The sequence below is a fragment of the Aulonocara sp. 'chitande type north' Nkhata Bay genome, linkage group LG3 (genome assembly GCF_057382095.1).
Source record: "Aulonocara sp. 'chitande type north' Nkhata Bay isolate Kocher_YH1m ecotype deep benthic linkage group LG3, A_spYH_male_GT1.1, whole genome shotgun sequence".
Taxonomy (NCBI): Eukaryota; Metazoa; Chordata; class Actinopteri; order Cichliformes; family Cichlidae; genus Aulonocara; species Aulonocara sp. 'chitande type north' Nkhata Bay.
In genome coordinates, this window is record NC_141346.1 from 52,215,694 (window position 1) to 52,228,722 (window position 13,029).

At 39.1% G+C, this 13,029-nt stretch overlaps 2 protein-coding genes across 2 annotated transcripts; both read left to right on the top strand.

Moving 5' to 3' along the window:
* The first annotated feature begins 1,460 nt into the window (after nucleotides 1-1,460).
* Nucleotides 1,461-3,960, top strand: LOC147336145 (uncharacterized). The gene is made up of 6 exons (XM_086287639.1): nucleotides 1,461-1,509; nucleotides 1,661-2,005; nucleotides 3,215-3,256; nucleotides 3,354-3,461; nucleotides 3,565-3,599; nucleotides 3,859-3,960. Exons 1-6 carry the CDS (start codon nucleotides 1,461-1,463, stop codon nucleotides 3,958-3,960), a joined length of 681 nt encoding a protein of 226 aa, XP_086143765.1.
* A 7,558-nt stretch (nucleotides 3,961-11,518) lies between these two features.
* On the top strand, nucleotides 11,519-12,820 carry LOC147336146 (uncharacterized). The gene is made up of 5 exons (XM_086287640.1): nucleotides 11,519-11,561; nucleotides 11,715-12,059; nucleotides 12,139-12,258; nucleotides 12,340-12,374; nucleotides 12,701-12,820. Exons 1-5 carry the CDS (start codon nucleotides 11,519-11,521, stop codon nucleotides 12,818-12,820), a joined length of 663 nt encoding a protein of 220 aa, XP_086143766.1.
* The last annotated feature ends 209 nt before the right edge of the window (nucleotides 12,821-13,029 follow it).

A 13,029-nucleotide genomic window follows, 5' to 3' on the forward strand; every position in this document is an offset into this window, starting at 1 on the left:
TCTTATTGAGGTGAAAAGGAACAGTTTGTCCCGTAATTCAGCTACAATGAAAAAGACACAAAGCTGGAGTTATTCTGTGTTTACGCTGCACAGCTGCCTCTTCTTCTCTCATTCTCTCCCCTCCCTCTCCCGTTTCTACTTCAATCATGAAAACTGATCAATGATCAGCTGATCGGCTCTCTTGTTTGTTTATCGCCCACTTTGCGCCGAAAGAGGAAACCAGCGGATGTCGCGGTAAACAACAGCAGCACGTTTAAGCTTGATCAGCTGTTGTTAGAATTTATTTAATATTAATTTCTAGTATCAGCTGATGTTTGCTGGAGCCACAGCTGCAAAAAAGCTGCTGGTCATGATATCGGTTTGTATATCTGGTGAGAGGGAAACATGAAGATGAAACCAGGAGATGTCCTTACTGGATCATCAGAGCTGAACAGGTGATGGAGAAACAGGTTTACCTTTTAGGTGACATGAATGAGTTGAAGGGAAGTTATGAACTGTTTCTGAGAGATACATAACCCCAGGATCCTTTTTTAGGTAGCTGACAGCTGGTAACTGTGCAGGGGCGGGTCTAGCAAAGTTTTGCCAGGGGGGCAGGTAGGGCATTAACAGGGAAAGGGGGGCACAAAGAAATACTTTTCTATCTTATTCTCATTTAAAATGTCTAGCTTTTAAAAAATAATTATCTGAATCTTACAACAAACGATTGATAGATTGATGCATATATACCATCAAAACAGTGTACATCACTGTCACAACAGCGTTTGTTTTCATTCAAAGGCTTTATGATTTTTCCTATAATGGTGGGCCGGTCTCTAGTCAAAATGCCCGGGCCAATTTTCTGTCCCAGTCCAGCCCTGTATGCAGCTCATCTGCAGTCTGGTGTTGCCTACATCTTCCTATTCAGAAGGCAGAATTTCCGAGTTCCGAAATATGCACATTATCTTTTCCTTTCTATTGGTAGGTGGCACAGTGCACTTGTGGCAAGTAAACAAGCTAGAAGACTGGCAAAGTTATGGAAGCAACACATTAACAAGAGAATTCTGAGTAAAACCAAAGTTACTTTCCATAGTAACTAGTTACTTTGAAAGTAACGAGTAACTTGAAGTAACTGAGTTACTTTTGAGAGAAGTAACTAGTAATGTAACTACTGTTTTAAAGTAACTTACCCAACACTGCACACAGCCAACCCTGACACTATCAGCATTTTAACAACAACCAGCTTTATAATAATGCATGTATGAGAAAAACTGAAACATCACTCTTCTTCTTCTTCTTTAAAGTAAAGACAAAAAATAACCTTGCAAAAAGCCCTTAAAGACTAAACACGTGTATCACGACTCTATGACCTAAACGCATTTAGCTTTGAAAGCAACACAAAACTCCTCCCTCTATCACATTTATCACACTGTGGCACCCTTCCTGGTGAACACACCATCTGCGGACATTGCAGGGCAGCAGTCATGTGCAGGATGATGAACGTGATACAAGCTTTAGCTCTTTCATGTTTCTGTAAGTTTGCTCTATTACTCCTTGACATGATTAGCTAATCTTTTATTGTATTTTTAACATATAATAATTTAAACACATTTGCTTATTAGTAACTTTACACTCACAGGTGTAGCACCATGTAGAGCAATTAAACATCTCATTGTTTCCACAGTTTCAGGCTGGATTGCTGTCTCAGGTTCTAAGTTTCAGACCTCAGAGGTGCAGGCAGGTAAAACTGTCACTCTGCAGTGCCCCAGGATTTACACATATGACGTTATGACTTTCTGGTTCAGACTGGTCAACGGAACCACAGCCAACTCTATTGCTGTTCAGCCAGTGTCTAAGAATGTTAAGTACAATACTGAATTTCAATCTGGAAAATTTGAAATGACAAAAAACACCTTTGATGTCTTTCTCAAAATCAAACAAGTGGATCTGTCTGACTCTGCGCTGTATTTCTGTGGATTTGTCTCAGAGGCACGTCTAAATTTAAGCGTCATGCAATTAAAGGTTGGAGGTAAGATTATTGTAAAGTCTTTGCCTCCTCATTCTTCGGTTATTACTGGGGATGGGTATCGTTTAGGTTTTATCCGATACCGGTGCCAAATCGGTACTTTTGAAACGGTGCCGGTGCTTAAACGGTGCTCAAAGAATGGAGAACACAAAATTAGTCCAAAAACCTCTCATGTTCAGCTGTTTTTTGTAAAAAGATAACAATGTTAGCCTTTTCTGCAGCTATAGGGCATATATGGTATCACTCTTGGCTGGAAGCAGTGCTTAAACAATGGAAAAAACAAACTTTGTCCTAAACCTCTCATGTTTAACTGTTTTCCACTTTTTCTTTGGTCATTTTAGCCTTTTTGGCCAGGGTGAAGGGAGTATCTGCCATCAAACAAGAGGACAGCCGCATGTAGCTATGATGATGTTTGCTAGTTCACCTTACATGCATTAATGTAATAACGTGGTTAGCCTACTCAGCGTAAATTACACACGAACAACATTAAGCTACTCACGCAGAGAAGAATGGCTGCTGCTGCCATCATCATCCGTCATCATTTCTGCTACACTGGCAGGGCTAGGGGCCAGAACTCTCCTCTTCGTGTTTTTGGGGGATGTTGCATAACAGGCAACCCACCCGCAGTAGATGTGCTCGGTGTGAGGTCTCGCAGCAAGCTATCAAATACGGCGCATTTCTGGGCTTTTAAAAAAAACGCTATGCGTCGCCAGGTGTTTCATCGGATTTGAGGTGTTACCTCCTTTGACAGTATCACAGTATCAGCTTGAAGCACTTGTTGCAGGCTGCTGAGTTTGCATATTTTGCTGTGAAGTACAGCCAGACTTTTGACCGCTTCGCCTTGGGCATTTTTAATCTGTAGCTCTGCTCTAAAAGAACGTACGTACCTGGGCCCGCCTACTATCCTCGGAAACGTAAAATGATTGGCTAGAAGTGTATCACAGCTCAGGAAAAAAAAGCACCGAAATAAAGCACCGAAATAAAGCACCGAAATGTGCGCTGCTTTTCGGTCTGGTTACTACCGTTTATGTCAGAACCGGTGCCATCATGGCACCGGACACCGGTACCCATCCCTAGTTATTACTCTTTTAATTTATATTACATATGCAATGTAAATATTGTCAACACTCTGTATGCAAAGACTATGGTGGTTATAGATTAAGATAAATATAGAAATGAGGGCTAAAAAATCAAGGCTTTATTTTTGAATAGGCACCGATGAGCCTCAGGATGACATGGACTGCATCTCTAAACGTAAGTTAACATTTCTTTTATTGTGCAGACGATTAAAAACATTTGAATGTGAAATAAATTTCAGCCATGTCGCTTTTTACCTTTATTTTTGTATTAGAGGCTCACGAAGTAGCAAAGCTGACGAGTATCACCCTCGGTGTTCTGTCTGTTTTCCTGTTTATGGTCATCACTGGTCTGGCTGTTCAAAACAGGAAACTTCAGATGGGTACTTTTTACAGCTACACAATCGCTCTTATAATCTTTACTCTTCACAAATGTATAATTGGTTTATGTAATAGAATAACACTAATTTGTTTTTTGTGGATCAGCAAATAAAGAAGAACAGAATCCGGACCACAGCACGGTGAGTCAATCTAAAAATGTACTTTTATGCTCTGATTAGCAGCGCTTAAACAAAATGTGCCTGTACAGCATTACAGTGCAAAATGACATCGTATAAAGGGAGAAATAAGATTTTTAGTTTGTATGTTCCAAGTAGCTGTTGACTAATTGTCCTCTTTCCTTTAGAAATGTAAGATAAACACTTCATTGTTATTGCTTATATTTGTCTATAATTATAATTAATATGTATATAATACTCATAATAAATGTGCTTTTCACAGAATCATGGATCTGATGAGGTGAACTATGCTGCAGTGACAGTTCGACCAAAACCAAAAAGAAGAGCGATCGAGACGAATGTGATCTATGCTTCCACCAGATAGAATCAGCAGGCGACTTGAACTGACTGATGAGGTTATCATGACTTATTGGGGAAATGAAAAACTCTTGTTAGAAAAAAATAATACTTTGCTGTGGTGAACCAATGCTAACTAAATTTTCATGTGTTTTCCTGTTAATTCTAAGTACTTACTTCATCCATCAAAGTCTATTTAGCCAAACAAACATGTAATGTGATTGTTAATGAAATGGAAATCTGCACACGACCTGAACAGAAACAGTCGATACTTGGTGACTACAAATGTTCTGGAAAAATAAAGACTACATTCATGTGGAACATGGATATAACTGTGACTGGATACTGTATGTGTTATCTTATGCTATTATATGTCTTGATCAACAGACAAAAAAAACACATGATTATACTTCATCTTCCTGCAAAAGACCTGTTTTTTTATTACTGCTGACTACACACTTATATGAAACATTTCCTCTGGTTGAAACCTTGCTATCTATGCAGATAAAAATAAGCTGAGTTGTCTCAGTGTCACGGTACTGTCACGGTCTGCAGAGACAGGCCGTGCGGTGGTGTGTGTAATGGACCCAGGTGCGTACACAAGTGAGCAGACGGGAGTGAGCTTAACAGAAGGTGAGCCTTTAATATGGCTGAAAACAAGGTGTACAAACACAGCAGGGATAGCGTGGCTAAACAGAAACCTAAACTGGGAACAAACTATGGTGAGGCTATGGCTTGGAAGACAATGGACCGGGCATGGAAACACGGAGGGTGGGAACACAGACGACGCGACACAGACTGTATGAAACACAGAGACTAAATACACATGAGGGATGATCAGGGGAAGTGGCCACACATGGGAACACAGCTGACACACATGAACTTAACGACAGGACAGGAGGAGTGAAACTGAATACACTGACAGTGAATACAGGCTTTCAAAGTAAAACAGGAAACATGGAGACGGGGAGACGTAGTACAGGGGGAGGTGACAGACGCGACAATACAATACAAGACACACAGACATAAACACACGAAGGGCAAGGGAGGCTTGATACAAGGGTAACATAATTACAACTGGGCTGGACTACCTTAAAAAACCTAAACAAACAATAAACATCAAAATAGGTTAAACACAAAACACTGGGTCGCACGACCCAGGACCATGACACTCAGCTTGTCCTTGCTGTTGGTGACTTAGCAAGACTTCTGGCAGCTTCATTTTTGTTTACCAAAAATTAGCCTCAAGATCAATAAATTGGTGATGGGTTCTGTTGAACTATTTAACTTATTGTATTATCAATCATAAAAAACTGAACACTGGCTATGATTATTCAAATGAGATTCATGGCTCTGATGGCCCAAAATATGCTGCAGCGACATTTCGACCAAATGCAAAAAGAAGAGCGATCGAGACAGACACAATCTATGCTGCCACTAGACGGACTCACTATGTAACTGGAAATGATGCTTTATCATATTGATATGATGCAACAATTCTAACTCTGCAGTGAAGAAACAATGCTACTGTAATTGTACATTTGTATGTTCTGTTTTATTAATTCTTAATATTTTCTTGCTCATTTGAAATCTTCGTCGCCAAACAAGCATGATGCTAAATGTCTTGAACAAACACAACATATATAAATAAAATAGAGTCCAGTTAATATAAATACATCTGAAACTCTTTCATCAGACGATACAACATAAGGTCTCATATATCTGTCAAGGCTCGCGGGGCAAGCTGTGTGGAATTATTAAAGGACCCAAGATGCAGGCACTTCTGATGTGAGGGAGCTTTATTAATGGAGGTTGAAACGCAGACAAACCAGCAACTAAAGGACGCAGACACAAGGCTTAAATACACAGAGTGATAACGAGGGAATGAGACACAGAAGGAGGGCACAGCTGGGAGTAATCAGACACGACGGGACAGGGGAAACGTAAACACACTGACATCAGACACAGACCTTCAAAGTAAAACAGGAAACACACACACGCAAAGACACAGACTCAGATGCGGGCTTAACACAGAGACCTGACTACACTAGAGGGGACACACAGGCAGGGATGACACAAAACAGAGGGAGCACAGAATAAACACTGGGAAACCAAAACACCAACAGTCATGATTCATAATAAAATCAAAAGTAAAAGTACAAAAAACAAAACACTGGGTCTCCAACCCAGGACTGTGACAGTATAATCCTTGTTGCATATTGCTTTTATATTCATTTGTACATAACATTGATTCCTGCTGCAAAATAACAGCACAATTCTGAAGTGTTCATTAATGGTCATTGCTTTCCAACAGTCATTCATTATAAGGTGCTTCATCTTTATAACAACTTTACTCTCCTTAACCTTCAGTAACTTTTTGTCATGAATTATTCTCAAATGTAGAAATTCTCCAGTGCTATTCAGGAACTGTTCATGCATCTTTTGGTTAGTTGAAAGTAAACTGTTGCTTCTGCTTGTTTCAGACTGTACATCTGTGTCAGCTCCATGTGGACAACAAACTGAAGCGCTCAAGAAATCTGTACAAACACACAAACTGCTTGTGTGTAGTTTGTCACAGTGTATCTGCTTGTAAAAGGTACAGCTGCTGTGTTTCCCAGGGAGAGAAACAAGTGTGAGATCATTTTACTCAGACATGGTAAATGGCCTGGTTCTTATATAGCGCTTTTCTACTCTGAGAACTCCAAGTGCTTTGTACAACTTGCTTCATTCACACATTCAAAAAAGCACTTTTTTATAAGCTTCCTCCAGGTAAGTGCTTTCTATCTAGCATTCATATACATTCATACATACACACACACACACACAGAGCAACTCGGCCAAGGATACTTGGCAGAAGAGGAAGAAGCAAGGTTATGTTTAAAGGTAAGGACAGCTTATTGACATTGGATAATAAATGATTTTTAAATCAGGTATTGGATCTTTATAGTATGTGAAGTTACATCTTGTTCATATTGTAAAACATCCAAAAAACAAACTGAGGTGTATACTTACTCTGTATGAAACAGAAGCATGGATTATTGTTTCAAAATGAGGCCTGGATAAAATAGGTCTTATCTATGCTAAACGCCTTAAATGATAAAAAAAAAAAAGTGGACTTGACTGTTGCCCGAATTCGAGTGTCCAGTTTAAAATCCCAGTCCATCTTAAAACCCAGGTTAGTAACAAGTTTAAAATACTGTGCCAGTGTTCCCAAATCAGTACAGAAAGAATCACAAGGTCTGCTAGGACCAAACACGACCACATCTGTTTGAATGACTTACATTTTAAAAAGTTTAGGGCAATCAAAGTTTTGATATCTTCTAGACATGCCAGAAGCAGTTTAATAGACAAGAAGAAATATTTTTCTGCTTCAGAGGCAGATAAATCGGGCAGTGTCAGAGTGGAGAGAGTGTGGATCCCAATGCAAACACAACATACTGAAACTGAAAACATGTCTTTAATTGAGGCAGAGCAAACATAAACAAAAGCCCATAAATACAATAACTAAACTAACAAAACCTAAAAAGGAAAGAAAAATATCATTAAAAACCTTTAAGAGTCCTGACTCAGTGCTATGGAGGTTTTCAAAATCTGACAGGCTCACAGGCTCAAACTGGTCAAAAACAGCAGAGCAAGGGATCGAGACAGAGGGGTCAGACTCGGGGGCAGAGATGAGAGGCTGCGTAGTTCCAACCTTCCCAATAAAAAAACATAAAATTATTAGATATTTTCAGAGAGGCCTCCAAACAGCCTGATGGATGTGTGGAGTCACGATCGTGGGCTGCACCAAAAGCTCTTCTGTTACTCATATCTCCAGAGAAGCAACCGATTCCTTCTGTATTCAGGCACATTTGGGCAACAAATGCACCGTCACACCTGGGCAGTATCAACATTGTGCTGTATAAAGGTTGTATGCTCTAGGGGCATAGTACATGAGGAAAAGCTGTTTTGCTGGATGGCAACATCTGCTCCCTGCTTCTCTCCAGGTTTTGAAGATTGAATATCTTCTAAATGAGTGTAAACCTCATCAGATTATGCGTTATATGCTTTAAGTTGTGTGTTTAAGAGTGATACCAAAGAGTCAAGCCTACATTGTGTTATGGGCATCACTGAGACAGCCAGTGGTTACCAAAGAAAAGTGTCACTACTGCTTCAATTCAATTAAATTCCGCTTTTTAAGTTTATCTTTGTTTATACGTATCTGGAGAGGGGGTTGTAGAGTGTTGCTCATCCAATTGCGAAATAAGGTACATCAATTCAGATAGACGTTTCTGTTTTCTAGTATATGAACAGTGTGATATAATATGGCTTTCCCAAACCGTACTGTAGGCCATGCCAGGCTTAATGTTTATTCTTATAAAGATATCAGTTTGTTTGGAAATATATTCCACAAACTCTTTATCTGACAAAAGAAGAGGATTGAATCCCCAGAAGTACACAAAAGGTTCATCCGGGAAGCTGAGTTCGAAACAAGTGGACTATCAGATATTACTATACTATCATATTTACAAGTCTTGATATTAGGATGAAGTTTTTTGTCAACAAAAAAGTAATCTATACGCAGTGTTGGGAAGGTGACTTTTAAAATGTATTCCACTACAGATTACAGAATACATGCACCAAAATGTATTTTGTAACATATTCCGTTATGTTACTCAATGAGAGTAAAGTATTCTGAATACTTTGGATTATTTAATATATTATCATGCTTTTTACAATTAGGTGAATATACTATTGCTGTGTGATTTATTACAATTACTGAAGGTGAATCGACATACCGATAACAACTGGATTTTTAAATCTTAATATAAAATGAGTAACAGTAGGGTGGACATTAGGTAAGGCTGCACTTTTTGCGGCGATCTCGTATAGAAAACTATTCCACGCGTATATAAAACAGGTCCGCGGCTCCGAACTGTAGTAAAGGGACCTCTGGCTAATACGTCGGGTTCCGTGTTGGGCTCTTAGATGAAAACTAGCTTTACTTTGTTGTCTGGTTCAACTTTGCTAGCGAGAGACAGAGAGAGGAGTTGAAAGGCTGCACCAACGGAACTTATTGCTTCGGAGGAAAACACGAACACGGTGTACAGTCGAGTCTTAATAGCTTACTTACAACTGGACTACACTGCCCATGAGGCTACATTCTTTAGGGCTATGCCTGTAACACTTTGCCTATTGCCTTCATATTAAATCAGTTTTTAAGCAATAATTTTTAAAAATATTTCTTCACGTCATTATGCGGCCGCAAGCAGAGATGACATGTAGGGGTGCAACGATACTCGTATCGATATTGAACCGTTCGATACAGTATTTTCAGTTCGAATATGTATCGAACAATACAAAATTTTTAATTTATTTTATCAACTTTCCTTCTGACAATGCTGTCTGTGTTGAGCGCTCAGTGGATCTGCGCTCGACAGTGCAGCCTAGACGGAGTAGTCGAACGCAGATTCACTGAGCGCAGGGCAAGCTAGCGAGACAGAAGTTAAGCTCTCCTTGCAACATGGCAAATTGAACCTCCCCCACCCTCATTCAGATCTGGCGTTTGGAACTATTTTGGTTTTCATGTTACGTATGACCCTGAAGGTAAGCGTGTCATGGACAAAAGTAAAACAGTATGTTGGATGTGCCACGCAATGCTCAATTACATGGGTGGGAGCTAGTGTGTTAGCGCAGTTGGCTCGTTAATGTGTTGGCCGTCCAGCCCCACGCACGGAGCGATCCGTGGTAGCTCGTTAACGGAGATTTGCCGTGTTGTGGCGTTAACGTCATTTCAACGAGATTAATGCTGACAGCACTAGTGGGAACACAACGAATATGACTGCACATTTACGCCGACATCATCCTAGTGCAAAGACAAGTGGAAGCAGACAAAAACAACAAACAGGCATGCTACAAACTTTACCCGAGTCATTTAGACAGCCGTTAGCACATGATTCTCCTTATGGGGACCTGATATGTTTAATATGCTGCTGAGAATATAGCCCAGAAGAAGCGTATAGTATAGCTTTTATTTTGGAAAGAACCATTTCTCTGTAAAAAACTCTTTTCCAAAGATGTGTGATTTCTCGATCAGATGGATTTTTTTTATTACTTTGTTGTTTCAGCAACATTAAATTTAAAAACTGTACTTTTGAGTTAAAATATATATTTATAATTTTAATAAATGACAAATTAAAAAGGCATGAACATTTTTTGTATCGAAAAAATATAGAACTGTGACACCAAAGTATCGAACCGAACCGAACCGTGAGTTTTGTGTATCGTTGCACCCCTAGTGACATGGGCCGCCAGATAAAATACAGGCTTTTGAGCCTCTTAATGCGTGTTCTGTTTGCGTTTCCACCAGCGTGGAATTACCAAAAATAGAGAGAGCATAGCCGAACGTATCAAACAGGAAAATACCGCCGTGTAATCCCTTTATTTCAACAAAGTAACTGTATTCTGAATACCACCTTTTTAAACGGTAACTGTAATGGAATACAGTTACTCATATTTTGTATTTTAAATACTTAACGCTGGTACATGTATTCTGTTACTCCCCCAACACTGTCTATACGAGAATATGTTTGATGCACTGCAGAAAAAAAGGAATATTGTTTAGTGGAGGGGTAGCTGGATCTTTTTTGTTTTTAACCCGAACTAATTGTTCTGCCACCAACAATCATGCCAAGGTCAAAGTTAATCAAGGTGAGTTTTTTTCATCCAATGTTTGGCTGTTTGGATTCATGCATAAATAGACACACAGTTGACCTGAAGATTGGGTTTTTCATGGTCTGTAAGGAGTCTTAGTTTTATTGCTGATTCTTCTGATTTGTTCAGGCACAAATGGGATTGATTCAGTCAGTTTATCTGGAAAAGCTGCTCAGAGTGAATTTATTTCTACACAGTAAACAAAACTTGTTGACGCGACTTCACACACGGTAAACCAGTCTTACATTGTTTCGCAGCATCCTGAGTACTGATCAAACTTAACTGACTTAAGACTTGCATAAACTCACATCACCCTCTGCTATAGCAAGGTTAAACTTATACTGGTATTATTCCATTGCTGTCAATTAATTATCACTTTTATAGAGGTCAGATATCCACTAAAGATATAATCATGTTGTTAATTTGCTTGTGTTATTTGTGTACATGCACTCCAGCCTGTAATTTATGAAGCAACTGGCTTTCTTATTGCATGACTGTTCTAAAATATTAACCTGAATATAAACTTTTAACTGCAGGAGCTATCTAGTTAGCTAGCTGGATACTGTACCTTTATAATGACAAAGCTGCTAGTTTAGTAAAAAAGCTTAATGACATAGACTGTGAAGTCAGTAGTTATCGTCATGTTCTGCAGTTATAAAAATCAAAGACAAAGTTAATGTGCCAGTGTCAGGAAAGGTTTACAAAAGCATTACTGAGACTGTCTAACAAACAAACGATGATATCCTGATTTTTGTTGCTGTGCTTTTCTACAAGCTCCCGTGCAGTTGGTCTGCAGTCAGTCTACACATATAAGAACAGCCCACCTCTTTATCTAGAGATCACTTTTGCTGGAGCACCATTCAGTTAGTGCCGTTGCAGTGGCCGTGTGCACAATGGTGAACTTCAACTTGCTATCATTTTTACTCTCTACTCTCAGTAAGTACACCTATCTATTTTTTATCAGTAGTTAGTTGCAATTTGTTGTTGCCATTAAATTACATTTACAAAAGTTAATTGACAACATAAGTTTTAGGTGTTGTTTCTTTCTTTGGAAATTTGTCTTTTATGAATACTTGTTGAATGTTTCAGGTTGGATATCTGTTTCACTCGCACAGTTTTACACTGTGGCGGTTGAGCCTGGACAAGAAATCACACTGCAGTGCTCCAACTTCAGCAGTTTTGCAACCCACATATTCTGGTTCAGACTGGCCGACAGACTTAATGCCAGTCGCATCTCTTTTATGCCCACTGCTAATAGTCGTGCTACCTTCTGTGACGGATTTCAAGATACTAAATTTAACATGACATCCAACACCTCTGTGCTATTTCTCGAAATCAAACAATTGGATCCATCTGACTCTGGGTTATATTTCTGTGGAGAGTTGCACATGGGACGGCCAAGTGTTTTCACTGCAACATATTTGAAGGTTCAAGGTAAGATTGTTCTTTTACTTTAATGTTTGAGTAATTGTCAAAAAGGCAGAATATCCTATATGTGCTACTTTTTTTGTAGTTGACGTTCTTTTAGAAGATGGGTTAACCAATCTATCAACTGTGATCCTCGGCAGTTTAACTGTTTTCCTTCTACTGGTCATCATTGGTCTGGTTGTTAGCATCAGGAAACTTCATACAGGTATTTATGTGTTTGAATTTAAACTGAAATTGCAAAGGTTTTGAGTAAAGAACTGATAGATGTACTGTTTCTGCCATTTAGCTCATGACGAAATGCAGAATTTGCAGCACAGTGAGGTAATCTATTTTAACATTGGATTCCAGTTGATTTATTGATATATTGTCTGATTCAGTTATTTAAACTGTTAGCTTCCATCAGTCAACAGCAATCCATCTAAGTTATGGTTTAATTGTTTTAGCTATGCTGAAAATGCAGAAAACAGAAAATGTTACCAAATTTCCATCTCTCCCATTTGGGCGTTACTTCAATAAATATCAGTTGGATGTCAATCTTATACTAACCACAGCTCTATCCATTGATGGACTGTCTGTGACCTGGTCGATGTCAACAGGTTAACATTTAATCCTTTGAGATTAGTGACTTCAAACATTTTCCATTACAGAATGCAGAGTCTGATGCCATGAACTATGCAGCACTGAGTTTCCATACCAGAACAAACATGAGAAGGCCTGCACCACAGAGGGAGCTGGAGCCAAATGTTTTGTACGCTGCTACGAGATAGACTCCCAAAATAACCGAACATCAGCACAAAGTGAAAGCTATCATATTTCTATTATTTTCTGTTTGTAGAGTTGTGTACAGTTGGTGTATGTAAATCTTTACAACCACCTTTAACAAAAAAGACATTTTTTCTAATAAAGATTTAAACAAAATGTGCTGTACCTGCTAATACATTCTGATTTTCTAGCTATATCTCCGTCTCCCACCACA